General features: G+C 39.1%; 1 protein-coding gene across 16 annotated transcripts in view; it reads left to right on the top strand.

The window, feature by feature from the left end:
* Nucleotides 1-21,019, top strand: part of LOC147870961 (immunoglobulin superfamily member 22-like) — a 95,396-nt gene that overhangs the window by 28,970 nt on the left and 45,407 nt on the right. For 10 of the 16 annotated variants that reach the window (XM_087341555.1, XM_087341553.1, XM_087341552.1 and 7 more), the window contains 2 exons: nt 8,793-8,986; nt 9,440-10,342. The exons of 1 other annotated variant lie outside the window; for it this stretch is intronic. In XM_087341555.1, coding sequence (XP_087197681.1) covers nt 8,793-8,986; nt 9,440-9,625 — 380 coding nt within the window. In that variant the 3' untranslated portion in view covers nt 9,626-10,342. Of the gene's footprint in view, nt 1-462; nt 546-1,328; nt 2,846-8,792; nt 8,987-9,439; nt 10,343-21,019 lie in introns of those variants that run through there. 5 more of the 16 variants (XM_087341550.1, XM_087341564.1, XM_087341563.1 and 2 more) reach the window with 5 other exon arrangements.

Genomic DNA, 21,019 nt, shown 5'->3' with positions numbered 1-21,019 from the left:
GAGAACGTTTTACGTAAGGGGGCTGCAGTTCACAAATAACTTGGCATTATTACATTTTCATGCAAATTATGATTCACCCACGTAGTACTATGATTATGTCGTTAAAAATTTCAGAAGATTTAAATTAGCTCAGTGTAGTATCCAGTGGTGGTTTCCTGAGAACATGGTAATGGACGTTCGGGTTTATGTAAAAGACGGGGGGGGGGGGGGGGGTCACCAGCTGAGCGACTCTTAGCTACTCAAGAGGGATTCTGATCGGGAAATATATAGTAAATATTACCAGAGTAAAATATTTATTTATATGTTAAATTGACAAATTCTTGTGAAGATTAAATTACGTAATTAGGATCTTCATACATTGTAATGAAGGTTTGCGTAATGGCATTACATGAAAAATGTAATTTGCCCTGGTATAATTTATATTTTTAAGTTTGTTTATTAAACTAACTTTTTATTTTTAAGGAATACAGAAGTTTGTTGGGAAAATTAGATGCCAAGATTGTGTTTGTTGTGATGTTTGACATGAATGTTGACCTTGAAGACTGGTAAGTAATTTGTTTTAACAATCAGCAAAGTTGGATCTTGTATTTATGGGTTTTTGTATGAATCTCTCCGTTAACAGCAATTATTTCTTTGAACATCGTTAACCAGTTGGCCTTTGGAATGGTCAAGTGTTGTGTTTTCTTCGCGGTACGGACTGAATTCTTAAATTATATTTTTGATTATAAGGTTAAGGAGACTTCAATGATATTAGGTTTGATCTGGTGTGAACTTTTGTCGTGATATTTTTGAGCATTCGATTTCTATGAGACAGGGAATTTCTTGCACTGATGAAAGGGGAATTGTTCAAAGACTCCAAATAGGACGGGATTTTACCGACCATAACTTTAACTTTCAGGGATATGTAATACTTCTATATCGATCGACACTTCAAAGAGATGTCCACAGACAATTTTTTTTCTGGGATTGATTCACAGTATTTTGGTTCTTCTCATGTCATGGAACACTAGCAGCTGAAATTGATATATTTTTTAATCGCTTACGTTTTAAGAAGTACTAAGGTCGATTAACGAATATTATGTCATTACAATTCCTGGACCAGGGAGTGAAATTAGGCTCCTCTGCCCGACCCAAGAAAATATGTATTTTTACCTGAAGATGTGAGCAGATCCAGCTACCGAAACGTGGTGTCTAGTTTTAGTATATTGAACGATGGAGTAATTTAATGATTTCAGTACAGATTATTTTAAGAAGAACTCGGGGCGAAGGACATATATAGTTTAGCTAACTACAAAATTTCTTGTTGTTGTTATTTGTTGATATTTCAGGTTCTGATGGTTTACCGAAATTTCGGAGCTGTTTCAAGGCAGTCGCATCTGAAACGTCGGCCAGTGTCTGCCACAATACACGGCGTAGCAGCCAAAAAGACGGCCATCTTCATGTTGGTTTATGGTTTGGACAAATGAGGTTTTACCTCTGTGACAAAATTGGTTTGATAATGTGATTCTGAGTTAACATTGTTTTGATTTAATAATTTTTGTATCCTTTTATTTATATAACTATAGAAATCGTTTTAATTTTCATGTTGTAGAATCAGTTTTTACCTGTCTTTAGTGACACGATACAAAATAGCCCAATATTTTATTTAATTATGCTCGTAATCTGTTATGAGAAACATTATTTTGTGATACACGAGTTCTGTTTCGAAATATTAGAATGACCTTGAAAAATCTTATCAGCCGTCACGCCCTCACTTACCCCACTGGATCGACTTTTACCCATGGGTTTGGTTCTTCATTTACCCTGAAATATGCCCCATAGCATTTAAATAATGCCATGGATGTCGAAATTATTTGCTTCCCAATTACAGCAATGTAGGATGTTCAACAGAACAACCAATCATCTTGTTCGCTCGTTTACAAATGATGTTACGTCATCTGAGTGAGATCCAATATCGGGTCCATTACGGAACAGTGGCTGCTGCACTGTTTTATGGACGATAAGAATTAGGCACTTGAGATAAATAATCAATTAAGTTTTATGAAGATAACTATATAGTCTGATAGATATTTACTGATATTTCAGAGGCGATTGCCCTGATGATGGAGGCAGTAATAACATCCGAAACATCGGTCATGATCTGGTGAAACAGTTCATTAACCAACAGTTTCCTATGGTGGCGCGTCGTGTTCTCTTTGAGGTTGGAAGCAGATTCTCATTTCGTAATTCTCGATCGTCTGTCCCGTTCATAAGAATGGAAAAATCTTTGTCATCAGCCCAGTCGTGTGGCCGACCATAAGAAGAACCCTTTGAAGGCGATGAATGGGAAATGGGACAATGGGATGGCAGAGTTGTAAGACACGCTACGTATAACGGGGCGAAACATTAGTTTTTTCTCGGTGCTGGTATTGGTGCAATGTGCCCAGTGTGCTGTGGACTGTTTGGGCACAATGAATATTCTCGTGCATCGGAAGTATGGTAAGTCTACTGTTACTGGCCTATTTACGTTGAATAAAATATCTCATTATGTAATTATTCCGCTGATATACATTTACTTGTATATGGTATCCACCGACGTCGCTCGAGAGGGAAGGTGTACGATGAACATGTTTTACAGCGTTTGTGTTTTGTTTTCAGTTCTTGATTTGCTTATTGGTCTTTTTAATTTTATTTCACTGATGAAAAATACAAGCCTTTAAAATTTCAGATCGTATAATTCAATGTCCCTCCTTCGTCTGCCTTGTTGTGCCCTGTTTTCTTTTTAATTTTGAAGGTAAACTGTAAAATTAATTTGTTTTTGTGTGTGGTGTTCAATACTTTTTTCAAATAAATCGAAATATTTCCACATTCTGTTCTGATTAAAATATAACGAAGGCTTTTACACTAATTAACTGCTTTAATTGATATGCTTTTGTTTACAGCCAATGACATTTGCAAATATTAAGTGTGTCTCATGACATCTGTGCAGTAATGCTTTCCAAAGGCTAATAATTCTTATTTTTTTAGGATTCAGCTTCATTTTGTTTTCATGACGATGATTAATGAATAGCTCACTATCTTTACTTGATGACAAAACGAAACTCGTTTCAAGATACGTGCTTATATTTTTTAATTATAAACGTATTTTTATTCATAACAAGTAACTGCTGGTTTGTGATCATTTGGCGATTAGGTATTTTGGGCCTTGTGGGTTAATATTTATGAATGTGTGTGTGTCGTTATAACCGTTGCTATGGTAATGCTGTTAATGGATATGACTCAAGTTACCAGACAACAATTTCCTCGCCACGTCCTTTAAGAGAGAGACAGCAGCGGACAGGTTACTTTGTTGGCAGGTCTTAGAATCTTAGAACGTGTCGAAACAGTCGAATTGATACAAAGCGATCGACCATTCACGGTGATGATGTCCGTGTGAGAGTTGGTATTGGGACAAGGTTCTAGACCATTCGATATAATTTCTGCCGTTACGCCATGTTCACTCAAGTTTCACCTGGGAGATGGAGCCGATGAGTCCGTCTACGGCCGCATTTCCACGTTGATACATCGACTCCATCGTAACAATACAAGAACTGGAACAAAACACGACAGTGATCAATTGGTTGATTCTGTTTAAGGAAATGATCGCTGTTTATTCCGAGAATCATAAGAAACCCAAAATTTTGGGAACAAAACTCGGAGATATTATTAAAAGAGCTGGTATATATAATTACCACTGAGCTTTAAAGTGTTTTTTTTTAATGTGTAAGGTTCATAATCTTGTGGTCTTGGCTCACAGTGGTACCACTCTCCAAACTAATCCATAACTATTGAAAATCGATCATAAGTATGACGTCAATCGTTAATGACGTCAGAATTCAACCACGAATATAGAACAATGAATCAGGGTTTTGTTCACATTATGATTCTGCAGTTTGCATTTGTGACCATCAAATATTGATACGATTCGTTTATAAATAATGTCCCTGGCAATATTGCTGGATGGTATTTGCCTACAAAAGTAATGTGCCACGTACTTGAAAGAAGCAGATTAAATTATAAGTGGAACCGAAAAGAATGAATGATGAGTGCGCATTAGGTACAGTTGCACTCCAGAGTCGACACAATCGACATGTTTATGTGCAAATCGTAGTGAGATATAAAAGAGTTGTTACGTCATCCTTTAGTTATATTTTCCCCAGATAACAATACACCGTCATAACTCCGTAACTGTCATTAAATTTAGTTATATTTCTAGACTGTACATGTAATGTTTAACGCTTTAAGATCCAGTGGTAATTATATGTACCGCCTGCTTTAATAGTGAGAAGTTCAGCTCCGTTTGGTTTTCAACTTAAACAGCGTTTACTAGTTATCGATGTAATGGTGAAGTGTAGTGTTTACTTCGCGGTACGGACTGAATGTTTAAATGTTATCGGAGTTGTGATTTTGCCGATGAAGGGACCATTTCGTTCTACACGGCGATTTGCTATGAGACAGCAACAATCTGTTGTTCCTAAGATCTTCATTTCATAATTTCGAATTGACCTGAAGTAATGCTTGCTAATAACATGGGGTTGCTACTTACAAGTACTTAACCCTCTGAAGCCCAAAAGAGAGAGAGACGAAGGAAGTTTCGAATTGCTTATTAGGAAATGCTCATTACCTTGTTAACATAATCTCGCTACCGGATCCTATCCTGAATCAGATTAATCCAATATACAGCCTCCACAACATATTTCTCTAAAATTCATTTTAATATCATCCTTCCATTCACGTCTATTTCTTCCAAGAGTTTTATTTTCTACAGAATTTTCAGCCGAAATTTTTGTACGCATTGGTCGAGATTTTCCTTTGAAGATCGCTGCCTTCTGGACTTTAGCGCCTTGTAATGTGGTAGAAGTTTACCTGATGATGGTTGCAGCAAGGGCTTCCGAAACGTCGGTAAACTTCCACCAGACTTCACCGCGCTACAGCCCAGAAGACGGCAATCTTCATCCTGGCCGACGTGGATTGGGTTGAAGCCTGTGAATAGAATAACAGAAAATTATACCAAAGTTTCGTGTGTGCTATTTCGCTGTAACTTTAAACTCGTTTCATCTCTTTGTGTTTAAGACAGGAGATGATTATAGAAAAGGCTTACCGTATCAGAGATGCTTAATCTGCCTAATGATATCTATACAAAGTTCTGATGAGCATCTCGGAGGGCTACATCAAACATGGCGTGACGCAGTTACGTACAGTCTCGTTTCTTTTGCTGTTGAAGGCTAATGCGCGTTGAAGACGCTTTCAGAAGCTCAGATTGTACAGCGTTGAATGATTGATGAATTGGAAAGGATGATAGGAGAAGTGGTCGTGGCCAAATTTAAAACGCTTTCTCTGTATTTGTCTGAGGGATTGTGAATTGTAACGCGCCAGAAGGTCTGATCTGTGAAAAGAAGGAGATATTGGCGTTGTTGATCGTTGAAGACTGTAACGTGACTGAAATTTAAGCTCCATAAATGTCTTAACGATTTGGTAGTTTGAAAGAAAATACGACATTCGTGCAGAATTCAAGACTTTGTTCTATTTTAATAACTGCGCGTTACGAGAACATTTATTGACGTAATAATAGTGGAGAGAGTGTAATGATTGGTGATTCTTATTGATTATCTTAAATTTTAATTTATCTCTCAGCCTCTCCAAAATGGCCGGATAGTACATCGTCTTATGCCAGGATTCTTTCCGTTCATACCTTTTTCCAACTGATCAGGACTATTACCGATCCTATTTCCATTATCTTCTTGTGGCATAGTGTCGTGAAATAAACAACTGAAAATAAACAGAACAAAAACGAATCGCTACATCTTATTCAACTACACAACTCAAAAGAAAACTACTGCCATGTTTATCCAGTGATGGCATCTGGGAAATATCAGGGGAAAACTCCCACATAAGAAGTATTGAAGAAGGAGTAAATTGCCCGTCAAGAATGACGGGGGGGGGGGGGGGAATCTAAAGTAGTAAAGACGCAAAGTCGTAAATATTCCATAGGCCCAACGTGCCTTAACAGAATTACCATGACAGCGGTTGTAACAAAACACGCCCTCACACGTGTGATCCCATAAGGACCAAAGTTGCTAACAGTAGCGTATTATGTAGATACATATCTTGAAAAATTATTTAACTAAAAAAATTATTTCTTTATGTTTCGAATTTAATTAGCCTTTACTCATTTTGTTGTACAATATAAATATTTTCATACATTTACAACATTTTGTCAAGTTAAGTGAAACACACACATATATATATTATGCCGAAATTAAGGTTAATTTTTGTTCATAACTAAATTTCGATGTTAAGATTCTAAAGTAATGATAGAAAATCGATTCTTCTACATTGCAGTTTTGCAGATAATTATGCATAATTGTACGTTCTGTGAAACAGACGGAAGCATTGTAAACCCTATGTTGTAGGCAATGCGTCGTCTAATATACCATGTTAATATTTAGTGCCCTAAGTCTGTTGTGAAATATTTCCCACAAACTTTGCATATACTGTAGTTATTTCAGTTCAGAAAAAATCGTGGAATTATAAGAAACTTAATTGTCTGATATTTGAGGTTTACAAAAGGGTTAAAAATTTCTTTGTTGTCTTCTGTGGCTTGTGTTGCCATATATAGTGTTGTATGTCATTTCTCTTAAATAATGTTTCGTACTTTTGTTAGAAAGTACCAGAGTGAACAGCGAAGTGAGTTTGTACTAACAGAGTCACTTGTTAAATGAATGTGTGTCTCCGGAAATTTAAAAGAGACGTTAGCGTTCATGTGTATTTTATAACTTAAAAATTATATTTCTGGTCACATTTTGCTTGCAGTTAAAACGAAAAATGTGAGAATACTATCCCAGTATTTGGCAGCGAATTTTATCAGTCTCTTGAAGATAGTTTCCCGGCCTTCGTAACGTTAGAAGTTTCTATAACGACGTCTGAAAACGCGTAGTTCGATCCATTTTCATCCAGTCTCTTGTACACGCTTGTAAGAACAAGCAGCTACTTGTGGTTATAATTTTGTAATAGGACTTCTTGCTAGTCGGTACTCCATGAACAGTCGACAGATTTTCGCTTAAGGCATTATTACTTCGTAGTTATGGGCCCCAAACTTCCATGAGTCACACGAAAACCGTTTCATTTTGAACAATTTCTTGATCCGTTTTATTCACGTTCGCAAATTAAGATTCAATTTTAATATTATACTTATACTTGCCTCTCTGTTTTTAACACCACGTGTAGACCTGTTTTAAATTCAGATTAACCTCTTCTATCGGGAAGGCTTATTGTCCAACACGACAAAAGGGTTTAATAATTCATAGGTCTAAACTGTTGTTACGTAACATTACAAAACGTAAAGTGATTTTGTGTGTACGTGTGAAAAGAGAGAGAGGAGATAAGATTGAACCCTCACTAGTTCAATCTTATCTCCTCTACTTAGTACGAATAAAATATTATTCAGAAATGCAGTCCGTACCGCGTAGAAAACACAATTCTTCACCATTACGAAAATCGGCTGGTTAATGCTGTTTAAGGAAATAATAGCTGTTGTATTAGAATGATGCAATTAAGACAGGTGAGACATGTAGCATGCATGGAGTAAATTAGAAATTCCTACAGAATTTTGTCTGTAAAGGCCGAAGGAGAAAGTTAGCTCGGGTGAGTTAAGGGTAGGAGGGAGGATCGCATTAAAATAATTTTCGAGTAAAATTGGTCGGAGGGTGTGGACTGGTTTAATCTGGCGTAGATGTGAAACAGCAGTGGGATCTCATAAACGCTGTGAATGGACCTTAAAGATCCACAAGACAAGGGTCGTTTCTACTCAATGAGCATCCGTCCACTTTTTAAAAGAATGCCTCCGTTTCGGAGTTAATTACACGGTTAGTACAAATTTAGATATTCACAAAGGAGGTTTGATTTCCTGATGAAAGAGAGGATGGAATACTTTTATTAAAATACAGGGTGTTCGAAAAAGGTGTATATACAGCAACAACTTTGGTGACCACTTGACAGTCATTTCCTGACCGCTGTCAACTATATACATTTTGAACACGTATATTAAAATCGTTAATTCAGTAAGTGCCAATGCGTGTTTTAGTGTATTAAAATCTCTTTATTTAATTTATTGAATGTATGTATACTTTTTGGGGGGACACTCTGTACGTCAGTGTTTTATGTCCGAGCCGCTGTTTAAAAGAATCTTACCCTGAAAACTGTGTTGAGGTTGAGGGCCCGAAGGGACTTGAACTTCGTGTCTAGGGAAGGAAAACTTTGGTTTCTCCAGTGTTCTACACGAAACTCACTTTCAGTGTGTCCCTGGGGGCATGGCAGCGTACGTTAAGAGCGCAAGGTATAAATTGCCTTGCAAAGCGATGAAATACCTGATAACAGAACCTGCAGGTTAAACCATCGTTCGCCATGAGACGCAGTTCGAATCCAGGTAGACGCATACCTCGGTCTCACTTCTTCGCATTTATTTTATCCCTCATCCTAGCTACATGCCCGGTTCACTGTGTCCTTATAAATTTCATTATAATCAAGTATTTTGCTCTATAAACTGGTCTAATCATGTCTTCTGAATTTGAGGGGGAAAAATTCTAAGTAAAGCGTGAAGGATTTTTTTTCGGATAGAGGAGCGTTTATAATTATAGATTACCAGCGTCTTACAAATTAAAATTGCCAGCCTACCAATACACAAATGCACTCCGATTATCAATCAGTGCACTGTTGTGTCTTGAATGAACTAAACCTTAATTCTTGCGGTAACTGCATTAATATGATTCGTTTAGAACGATTTGAAGTTCTCACGGCCCTGATGATGGAGGCAGCAGTGACCTCCGAAACGTCGATAAACTTCTACCTGACTACACGGCGCAGTAAGTCAGAGGACAGCCATCAAAATAATTTGCTGTTACTCTCCAGAAATGTGCTTCCAATTTTCATTCGGCGTAAATATTGGAACTTAACCCGTTGTTTAAGCAAGGTAATTAACATGGTTTTGTATTAATCCTACTCTGAATGCGATTTGATGTGCGCCTGCGCGTTGTAACTGTGATGGAATTGTTTCTGTTTAGAATACATGTGGAAACTTTTGCGTTAGCGAGTCACCCATTATACTAACTCCCAACTAACAAGCACATGGGAATGAAACTCAGTTTTTAACGAGTGTCTAGACTAGTTTTCAGCGAAATTGTGTTTTTTTAAGCTTTAAAAATTTCGTAGACGTGTCATTAGAAGGTTAGAAGACAAAAGGGCTTCCGGCTTAAGCAGACATTGAAGAACATTCTTGATTTCTTGTGACATTACTAACTGGAAACCTGGACGCCACTTGCCTCTCAGAGCTTTAGCACGATAAACCACTGTCATAATTACAAATATTTTGCGATGTAACTTATTATTTATTATTATTATTATTTAGTGTTCTGTCTGTCGACAGGTCCATATGAACAGGATCCTTCCATCCTTTTCTCGGACTGGGACCTGTTCATATACGTTCTTGGCAGATGATCCAGAAGTGGTTTGCCATTGCCTTCTTCTGTGTGTGAATGGAGTAATTGTTGGGATGCCCCGGAGGAAAACTCCGTGTTGCCTAGACCACGGCCTTGCCCAACACAAGTTATAAATTCGAACCCGAGACCCCAGGATTACAAGGCCAGCGTTCTAACCGCTGGACCACCGTGGTGATGGATGTAACTTAGGAAAGAATAAATTTCGAACGAGAAATGGCAAGTCATGGCATAGAATAGGGGCAAAATATATTTAAAAATATTTGTGGGGCAGCTACAAGAACATGGTTCAGAAGTGTTGCAATTAAAAAATAATAATTGTAGTCGCAATGAATATTTGAAGAAATCGACAAGACTCTCGTGGAGAGAGACAAAATTCTGTAAGCAGATGACAAAATAATTTTCGAAATTCTATTTCGGTTGATAGCAAGGTACTAGCAGACAGCCCAAACAAGTGCTGGAGTGGAAAGAGGAAGGGAAGTAGACCGAGGATTAGATGGGCGAAAGGAATCCTTGATGGAGTGGCAGACGGCGGTTGGTGGAGAAGAATGGTGACTGGAATTTGGAGGACGTCAGTGACGTTAATAAACTAGTACATACATTCATACGCACATACCCAATGATGTGTTGAAGATTATTAAAAAAAGTGTGTAGATGGAATCTTGATATTGGATAAACTAATTTGAATTCTACTGTCAGAATTTAGATACCAATATTCAGGGTACGTACCCTCTTGCTTCGCATTGTAGTTTCATCTACTGTGAAGACATCGTCTTGAGCAGCGAATGGTAACCTTGGCTAACAAATAAATTTCCTCATCTTATAGAACAAAATGGTTCATTGCCGTTTTCACAAAATCCCGCCACCGGTCCATATTTTGAGCTAGATGAATTCAGTCCACACCCTTACTACGTATTTCTCTGTAATATCTATTTTAATATTATCCTCCCATGTACTTTGTAACTGCTATGTTAACTCCTTCTTGAAAAACCAAAATCTACATTCCTTTCAATGTCCTCACGTGTGTTACATAATCAAATTTCGCCTAACTTGATCTTATAACACTAATGATATTAGGTAATGTAAGGTAGTATATTTGCGTCATATTGTGAATTAGGTTAATATTTTAATATTTTCCGTCAAATCACAATTTTAATAAGATTATAAAATATAAAATATTTAAAATATCATTTCACGTTCCGCATTTGTAAATCGATCATTCGATTGCGGAACGTGAAATTATATTTTAAATATTTTATATTTTATTATCTTATTAAAATTTGTGATTTGACGGAAAATATTAAAATATTAGGTAATGTAAAGTAGTATATTTGCGTCATATTGTGAATTAGGTTAATATTTTAATATTTTCCGTCAAATCACAATTTTAATAAGATAATAAAATATTTAAAATATCATTTCACGTTCCGCATTTGTAAATCGATCATTCGATTGCGGAACGTGAAATGATATTTTAAATATTTTATTATCTTATTAAAATTTGTGATTTGACGGAAAATATTAAAATATTAGGTAATGTAAAGTAGTATATTTGCGTCATATTGTGAATTAGGTTAATATTTTAATATTTTCCGTCAAATCACAATTTTAATAAGATAATAAAATATAAAATATTTAAAATATCATTTCACGTTCCGCATTTGTAAATCGATCATTCGAATGCGGAACGTGAAATGATATTTTAAATATTTTATATTTTATTATCTTATTAAAAATTGTGATTTGACGGAAAATATTAAAATATTAGGTAATGTAAATAGATTATGAAGATTCTCGTTAAAATCCCTTTGTCTGTTGTCGTGTTGTTTCCGGCTACTGCTGATAAGATTAAGCGAAGTTCTTTGAAGTTACTCTTAGAGGACAAAACATATTCACATATTAATAACTGTAAAACAGACTTAAGCGCTTGGCAAAGGACTTAATGTAGGAACATATTTCAGTGCAGTCCATGTGTTTTGTCGTTAGAGGAGGAAAGGACAATTATCTCTTACTTCGTGTCTTTGCAGAAACTTAACTTACCTGATACACTGTTTGCTTTAGAATGTGACACCGAGGATATTCATGTAGAGTGAATAAGCGGTTGTGGAACAAATGCTAAGTCGACAATACGTAATCCATGCAGGGCGCCCTCGTGGAGCGCATTGTAGTCTGACGTAGGCTGTATCCAGCAGCTTTATTCATCTGCGTTTTGTTTCAACGAAGAAAATAATAAGATCATAATTGCACGATTAGAATTTTCATAGTTTCAACGTCTTTACCAAATATTTGTTACAGTAATGAAATGAGTACGATGAGATGGGCATTGAAGAGTTAAAGAAATTTGAAACACGTTTTATTCGGAAGATCTGAAGGTAAGAGAGAAATTGGAAGATCTAGTTGTGGATAGTAAATAAAACGTAATCTTAAAAAAATAGGCTTTTTAAGTATGTGGATTGGATTAATCTCGGTTTACGAACATTCGGTATTTCTTAAAAGTCGCCTTATAAAACGAAATGCCAAACGTATAGTGAACATAATTGTAAGATTTAAATAAATAAACTTTTAAAAAATGTATTTATTACAATAATTATATGATAATTATATTGGACTGTTCTTGGTTAATAAAACTAATCCAGCCAGTAAATAAACGTTGGTTTACATGCCACACCGTGTAGAATGTTTTCTCGTGGGAAAGAAATCGATGATCTCCCCTATTATAATATAATATGATCATCACTTGTTTTGCCTAGGTTATCTTAGACGGCCAAGTGTAGTTCTGCATTTGGTGAATTAAAAATATGTTTTTTTAAAAAATTTAAGCGATCATGGGTCCAAAGCGAAATAGTAGTGCTGGTACTGATAGTAATAAAAGATGCAGAATTGGTTTAGAAATTAAGCTAGACATCTTAAAAAGGACAGAAAGAGGTGGACATAGCTCGTCATTATGGTGTGAACCTATCGATACGTATCTTAAAAGCTCAGGAATGCAAGATACTTGGAACTTGTTCATTCGTAAACCTAGACCCTTGGCTAAAATAGCATCTGGAGTCGTCAGCTCTGAACTAAAGGTGTTAATCTTCAGCGCTGTCTCTGGGAGTTTGCACGGCGTGAAAATCCTCTCAGACCTGTCAACAAGGAAAGGTTACTCCACTGACCTGTCTCTCTCCCACACTGTCCAAATTCATGTTGTAAAACAAACATTGTCGGTCCGTAGTAACTGAACGGATATCAAAAGGCAAATTACAAGGAACTGTTAAGGTCTCAAGTCACTTACCGTAAAATTTACGTGTTTAGCCCTTCGAAGCCGGAGAGAGAGAGAGAGAGAGAAGAGAGAAAAAGTGGGGGGAGTAGCGATAGGCACTACTGTTATAAATGGGGGGAGGGGTATAAAGTTAGTTGTGGGCTATGAAGGTTCCCAGGCAGTGCCCGCTCGTCCTTCTGGTATGAATAAGTTTAGTGAGGACAAGGGATTTAGGAGACAGGATGGGGTAAGAAATAGGGTAGGGGGGAGTTGATTCGGGTCTTTGCGTTAATTTTAAATTTTGATATTGGCCTTGGGGGTGGCGTTAGGAATAATTTACGTTAATTTGGGGGGGGGGGCTACTATAGAGCGGAATTTTGATATTACTCTGAGAGGGCTGCATGGGAGGCATGCAGAGCAACGTGGAAATTGGGTACCAACTCAGCATTTGCTCTAGTACCGAGGAAAACCACGGAAAACCTTGGTCGAGTTGGCCGGTCGCAGGACCTTCCGGATGCGTGCTGCTGACTTCTAGCCAGCAGTCCGGTATTTAAAATCGCGAGCCCTAACGGTAGCCTCTGTCCTTGCGCTTCCCTTTATTAAAAACTGATACATTTTTTTTTTTTTCATTTTTTACATAGATTTGTTTTGGATAAGAAACGACCAACTTGGCTCGTTGCTTATCCAATTACAAAAAAAGTTTCAATTCACATTCCATAAATCATTTTTCCATTTTCATGCCGTGGTCGTCTTGTCTTGTGTCCGTTGGTTCACGGTCGGTCCAGCGTAGGGGAGTGGTCGATGTGACCGCCTATGGACTGGACTCTCCGGGGTACCTATAACGGGCTGGTGGTGCACTGTAGTGGGGGCTACAAAAGAAAAGCCGAGGTTTAGCTGTGTTTTTGCTAGAGGTGAAGGAATTTTAAGGTGTGCTGTTGGGCTAATGTTACAGAACAATGTACTACAGAGGCAATCCTCTGACCGTTTATTGAGCAAAAGGATTGGAGGATTTCGCAGGTTGGGTCACCTCGCAAGAAGGGCTCGGGGGCGGAGGTATTTGTCAATGCTGGGATCGTACTGTCCTAGCTCTTGAATTTGACTGTTGTAGCTGGTGGCCGATTTCAAGTATAGCCTATTCGCTAATCCTTTAATGTAATTCTTGATCAACGGTATTCCGGTCTGTTCGTGTAGGGTACTAATTGGAGTAACCCGTGGCAATTTGGTTATTATTCTGAGGACTTTGTTCTGAAATGTCTGAAGTTTTTGTAAATGAGTGTTAGCAGCGTAGCCCCAGGCGGGGGAGGCATACGTCAGTATGGACCGGAGGAGTGATTTATAGATCATTAACGATAAATTTACATCCATTCTGGAGGATTTATTGAGTAAAGGAAATAGTTGCCTCAGTCTGAAGTTAGCTGTACGGAGAATGGATGATATGTGGGCCTTGTACGTCAATTTGGAATCTAGAATGACACCCAGATATTTGGTTTCGGAGGTAAAAGCTACGGTTTTATTAAAAAATTTTACGGTGGGAACAGTGCAGCGATAGTCGCGTAAACGTTTTGAAAACACGGTTGTGGTGCACTTGTCAATGTTGATCTGAATTCTCCATCTCCGAAACCAGGGTTCCAGAAGGCCTATTGCTCTGTTTAATTTCGTTATCGCTATGTCTAATTTTCCTGAGCGAGCACTGATATTTGTGTCATCTGCATAGATTGAGATGGACACGTTGGAGTCATTCTCAATGGATGGGATGTCATTTATGTAGATGTTAAAAAGTGTTGGCCCGAGTAGGCTACCCTGGGGAACGCCGGCCCTGATGGGGCGGCAGCTTGAGTGAGAGCTCCCATGTGAAACAGAAAATGAACGGTTCTGGAGGTAACTGTGAATTACGTGGATTAGGTGAGGCGGAATTTTGGCTTTAATGAGTTTTGCTATTAGCCCCGTGATCCAAACTTTATCAAATGCTCGTTCTATGTCCAGGAACAATGCCACTGTAGCTTTCTTATAGTTAAATCCGTGAGTGATTCTCTCTATATTTCTTAATAGTGTGTGCGTTGTGGAATGTCCACGTTTAAAACCATACTGGTCATTTCTCATAATGTGGAGCTCCTTAAGTTGAAAATTAAGTCTTTTTAAGATGATTTTCTCAAAAACTTTGCCTAGGGAATTTAATAAACTTATTGGCCTATAATTTAACGGGGAGGAATGGTCCTTTTTTGGTTTTGGGAGCATGATAACTTTAGCGTTTTTCCACTGGGTAGGAAAATAATTTGAAGCTAATGACTTGTTAAAAATTTTTGCAATAAATCTGAAAACAGGCCGTGGCAGGTGTTTTAGTACTATGTTCTGAATCCCATCAGGGCCAGGAGCCTTGCGGGGTTTAAGGTGGCGGATAATCCATTCGACCTCGCAATGGTTTGTAAGCCTTACGGAGGCCTGCGGAGGTTGCATCAGGAAGTCGGTAACTACCTGCTCTGTGCTAACGGTAAAGTTGGTGTCTACGTTTGGGTTCGTTTGGAATATTTCTTCTAAAGTATCAGCAAAAATATTCACTTTGTCTAGGTTGGTAATTGCAACGTTGCCATTGTGTTTCAGGGGTGGGATTTTTGTGCCCGTGTTTGTGAGGCTTTTTGTTATCCTCCACGTGTCTTTAGTGTTGGTAGTGTCGAGGCCTTGGAGTGTTTGCTGCCAGGTATTCGAAATTTGATCTTTAATGGCCGAGTCGATTTTCTGTTTCAAGGCGTTGATGAGAGGCCGAAGCCTTATGTCGTGGGTTCTTTGCCACTGATTTCTCAGTTTGTTTCTTTCTTGGATGAGAAGTCGAGTGGCTGCTGCAATTTGCATTGACCTGAAAGTTCTCCGTCTGAGCGGAATAGAGTGGTGCGTGGCCTTATTCAGAACGTCTGTAAGGTGGTCAACAGCTGTATCAATCTCACTGTTACAGCAGTTCCCGTCTACGCACTGTGTGTTTAGGTTTTCAGAAATGTAATTTTGAAAAAGATTCCAATTGGCTTCGCTGTAGACGAATGTATGTGTTAATTCGTCTGGTTCTAGTGGACCACGTATTCTAAGAAGAACTGGGTTGTGGTCGGATGTCGAAAGACTGCCTTGTGTGCGTATTGAGTGGCTGGAAAGCACGTTACTGATTATGGCAAAATCAAGTATATCGGCTTCACCAGGATTACAATCTGGAAAGTGTGTGGGGTGGGATGGAGCCGAGATTACGTAATTACTTTTATAGTAATGTTTGAGAAGTGTCTGCCCCGCTACATTGTTCTGCCGAGCGTTCCAGGTTAAATGCTTGGCGTTGAAATCGCCTGCTAGAATTACTTTGTTTCCGGTTTCCAAAAGATGGTCCAGGTCACTCTCTATAATTCTGCCCGGGGGGGTTGTAAATAGAGATTAGTACTATTGTTTCCCTATTGATGTTAACTTGGATAGCTGTCGCTTCCATGTGTTGGAGGGGGGGAAGGGGAATCTCGGAATGCTTGAAGCCCTGGCGAATTAGAATGGCCGTTCCGCCACCCCTCTGATTTAGCCTGTCAGACCGGAATGTCGTGTAGTTTGGGCACTTAAATTTTGTTGCAGATTGTAAATGAGTTTCATTAATTAGAGCTATGGGGATGTTATTGGTTTCCAAATAATCTAATAGTTCTGATTTTTTAGTCTTGACGCCTCTGGCGTTCCAGAACAGGATGTCAGTGTGGCTGAGGGACCTACCCATGATTAGGAAGACCGAGGAGGGTGGCTAGGAAGTTATTAAAGATTATTGGGAGGGCGCTCTCATAAGGGTGCTGCATGAATTGTAAAAGCATTCCTGAGATGGAAGATAGAAGGTAATGGAAAGAGAAGTTCGGATTGAAAGTCCGAACAATTTCGACAAATTCTCTTGTCTGCTGCTGGGTGTGAGGATTTCCGAGTCTCAGACCCGCGGGAGGGTGTGGGTATTGTTGGGTGCGTTCATGAGATGTGTGTGTCTCTCTCTGGCTCGTGTGTTCTTCTTTTCCCTGCCTGAGTTGTTCTGTGTTATTCCCCTTAGTTGCTTTGGTCTTGAGGCCTGAGGGCCTAGATTTTGGGCCGAGAGATGATTCGGCAGGTGTGACGTCCTGCGCTACTACAGAGAGAGCGGGAGAGACTGGTCTGTCCGGAACCGGCGAAGATCTGCCTGTTACAGAATTCGGAGGCTTGCTCGCTGCAGCCTGTGTTGATGTGTTGGACCGGACGCAGCAGGGACAGTTAGCACTGTGGGCAAGCCGGGCGTGTTGTTGTATGATGTGCGGCTGTGGAAAATGATAGGGAGAATAAAGGTCCCGTGGTTGATGGAAGCTGTAGGGATGTGGTGGAGGCTGTGTTAGTTGCGAGCTGACGAAGTTCAGTGGCCTGCTCCAGGCATTTGCAGCACCCATAGGGGGGAAGTCACGGAACGTTTTGGGGGGCGGTCGCTGGGGTTGAGCTGAGACCCGCGCTCCAGCAATTCTTTTTGAATTTTCCTGCGGAGGTCTGCTCTTCGTCTCCCTCTCCATGAGGTCACGGAAGAAGGGACACCCTCTGTACTTGGAGCCGTGCTCCCCGATCTTGCACAGGGCGCAGGTCGGCACGAAGTTTGGGAGGAATCTATTTTCACATTGCCACGAGCAATGTTCCTCCGCGCAGTGGGCACAGGCCGGAGGGGCCTGACAGTTTGCCGCCACGTGGTAAAACTGTTGGCACCGTGCGCACTGAGGCGGCACGGTTCGCCCCTTATAAGGTTCGACAGAAATTTTTATAAAACAGAGATGGGACAGCTGAGAGATCTTTTGACTCTGGGGAACGTTGTCCAGTTCGACTATATGCATTGGCAGAGGGGTTTTATCTCTCCAAGCGGTCATTGGGATAACGGTTTGAACTGCCAGTCCCAGTGCGATCAGTTCGTTTTGGATGGGTTTTTTTTGGGGGGGGGGGGTTGGCGGAATGCCTTTTATGACCACTTTGAAGGGCTTGGAGTCGTTCGATCTGAGTAAATTGAACGGCACCTTGTTGTCTTTCAAGAAGGTTTGAAGGTTCAGATAGTCCTTGTATGTGGACGTTTGACAAGCGATTCCGGACTTTATTCTGTGAGAAGTGAAGCCCAGCGGCTGGAATTTTGTATGGAAGTCCTTGTTGAGCCGGGTCATGTCACCTTCATAGTGGTGGTGAATGATTACCGGTGGGATTTTTGCTCGCGGGGCGTTTAAGTAGTGGTTATTGGCGGGTCCTGTCTTCCCAGAATCACGGGTCTCAGGGGTGGGAGAGGAAGGTAACTCAGCGTTAATTGCTTCGTCAGTTATTGCGGGCTTTGGAGGTGCTCTTTTTAATTTCTTTTTGGAGGTAATGACAGTGAAGTCATCTCCCTCCACAATTCCCTCCGGATTCAACCGTTCAGAGGACGCTGTAGCAGAGTCTGTTGACTTCTGCGCACTGACCTTATCAATTTTAGTCCCGCCTTGGGAACAGTGGACCTCCGCCTCTACGATTAAAGTTTTAGTGCCAGAAGGGCCTGCTACTGGCGAGGTTGCCGTTGCCCTAGCTCGAAGCCGGAGCTCGTCTGAATCGTATTTAAGAATTCAGTCCGTACCGCGAAGAAAACACTACACTTCACCATTACAAATATCACCTGGTTAACCTTCTTCAAAGAAAATAATTGCTGTCTATTCTGAGAATCATACGAAACACACAAATACACAATGAATAGCTACTGATTGTCAAAACGCCTGGTACATATAGTTACCATTCAGTTATATGTATGAACAGACTAATGGGAGAAGGACCTAACTCCATGACGCAAGAATCTCCTTGATAAGTTCAGTTAGTGAATGAATTTCTAGCCTCTTATAGGACCCAAAGGTTTGTTCTAATCACAAATGGATCAAAAACTGATCCAGTTGAATCCAACCCTGACATAATATTTTATAATATTTAATATTATCCCCCATCTACGTGGTCTCCAAAATTATCTGTACCTTTCACATTTGCATCTACAATGTTATACGACTTTTTCATTCTATATAAAGCATACATAAATTTTGTATTTATTTTGCCATAAATAAATAAGTTATCGCGTTTACGTTCGTAAGTTTTATCCAAATTTTAAATTGGAATTTCTAGCTCGCCAATATTTTATTAAAGTGGATATACATATAAGGTCGAAACATGTAGCTAATATTCGACACTTCAGCGTCAGGTTTAGGCCTCACTTTGTGTTAGGCCAGTTACTAAAAGCGATTTGTAACGTTAGTACATAAATATCGAGGAAATCGAGTGAATTTGCTTGTCAGTGTTGCTCTTAATATTCCAAAATTATTGTTACAGTTTACACTCAGGTCACTTGCTTATCCGGTTGCATTCCAACTTAGTACCTCGTATATTGCTAACCATTCGCGTTAAAATACTGAGAAAACATGCTTATTTTCGTCTTTTAAATCCATGACCAAAATGTATTTCCAACCATTGGCCGGTACCGTTCAGGCATACGACGTAATCGGACAACCACGTTCACAGCGATTAGCGTTCTTTGTTCGTTATCCTCTTTCCTTCTTTCTGTCTGAATAACGAGTGAGACCTAGCGGAACTTCAATCTTGGCACGTCTGAAGACATAGTGGAAATCAAATAAACTTTGATTTATTTGAGGTTTCAGTTTCTTACAGCGGTGAAGATGTCGATGTTTACCTTATGGGTTATAACACCTTGTGGACGTTTAGGTAGATACAAACGTTTCAGAGGGAAATACTGCCTCCAGCTTCAAGGTCAGTTAAATCCATACACACTCAGTGTTGAAGATGAAAGCAATATGTTCCTCCGAAACCTTAGTATCTGCTTAGAATTAAACAGTTTATATGGATATCTCTTTTGTTTCAACGGAACCAGATGACATATCTCATATAATGTGTCACTGAGCTAAACTGCTTCCTTTTTATGGGAGACAAACACAGTTCATACTGCAGTCAAATTGTATGCTTCCAGTGACCTGTAGTAATCGTTATGGCAATGTCCACTTGTTACCTTGGGAAACAACACATGCTATTAAAAGTGGACGGGCTAGTTTCATCGTGCAACCACGTGATACGACTGTGAACGCCACGTGCAGTAGCTGTTCACAGCCAGGAATCAGGCTTTATGCAACCTGAGGATGAGGAGACATGATTAAGTGTAATTCTACGGATCAAGTATGGAAATGTCTGTCTTGGCAAACATTGGTATCTCAGATCAATCGAAGATGTTTAAGAGTACTACACGTTATGACAAGGAGTGATAAAACATTGTCGAAGCAGTTCGAATAAATAATAATTTTTGCTTAATCAGACGGTTTATTTTATTTTAAAAACAAAAGTCTTCGTGAATCAGTGTTATACTGTCATCCTTGCTTAAGTATACATTATTAAACTCAGGTTAAGTAAGTTTAAAGTAACTCAAGAACACATTCAAACTTGTTCCCATCCTGATCTAAACACAAAAGACGAATTATTGTAACATCCACTCATAAAGTCTTCATGAACGTTTGAAATCATGCGAGTCTACCAAAACATTGCCTTGTAAGCTAGATAACTTCAGTAGAATGGTGCTGTAACGAGTTTGTGCTTTTGTAGTCCCTCGGTCAGGAGTACGTTCAAGAATAATTGACACAGAGGTTTATTTTGAAAGGTCTTCGAAATTGAAACACATTCCAGTTCCAGCCCGAAAGAATGCGAGTTATTGTTTGAGTTATAACATAAGCAATCGATTAGAATTATGAAAATACATCACACAAAATTATTTGTTTCAGGATTCACAAAATCGTCTTCTGTCATTAAATATACGTATTATTTTGTTTTCGTTTTGTAAGAAACTTCGTGAGACCAGGTGAAGGGTTTCTGGAATGACGTACGTCACTGAAACGGTTTACCAGACGAGATATTGTCTACTTGTTTGGAAAAAGAGAGCAGGAAAATGTTTCTTTAAACTCGTCCTGGAACGTTGAGAAGGAGACGCCAGATAGTGTACAGTTAGAGCGATATCTCGGTTTATTCATCCAGTCAATAAATATTTTAATATGGATTCCGTAAATTATGAATGACAATGTATAATTGCTCTGTTCTGGTTTTATTGGAATTACACAAGAAAAATTTTAGCATTGAACTGTGCTAATAGCGGTGTTGCGCTCTAATACTAGAAACTTAGTTTCAGTCAGTTAACTGGATGAAATAATATCATACAATACCGCAGACATCGACAGTGTTCTTCTTAATTCATTTGTAATATTCTTTTTCGTGT

The sequence above is a fragment of the Zootermopsis nevadensis genome, unplaced genomic scaffold (assembly GCF_977971745.1).
Source record: "Zootermopsis nevadensis isolate Lab colony 2312 unplaced genomic scaffold, Znev_1.0 Znev_ptg000082l, whole genome shotgun sequence".
Classification (NCBI taxonomy): Eukaryota; Metazoa; Arthropoda; class Insecta; order Blattodea; family Termopsidae; genus Zootermopsis; species Zootermopsis nevadensis.
The sequence above is the reverse complement of the archived record's forward strand: the minus strand, read 5'-3'. Positions and strand labels throughout refer to the sequence as shown.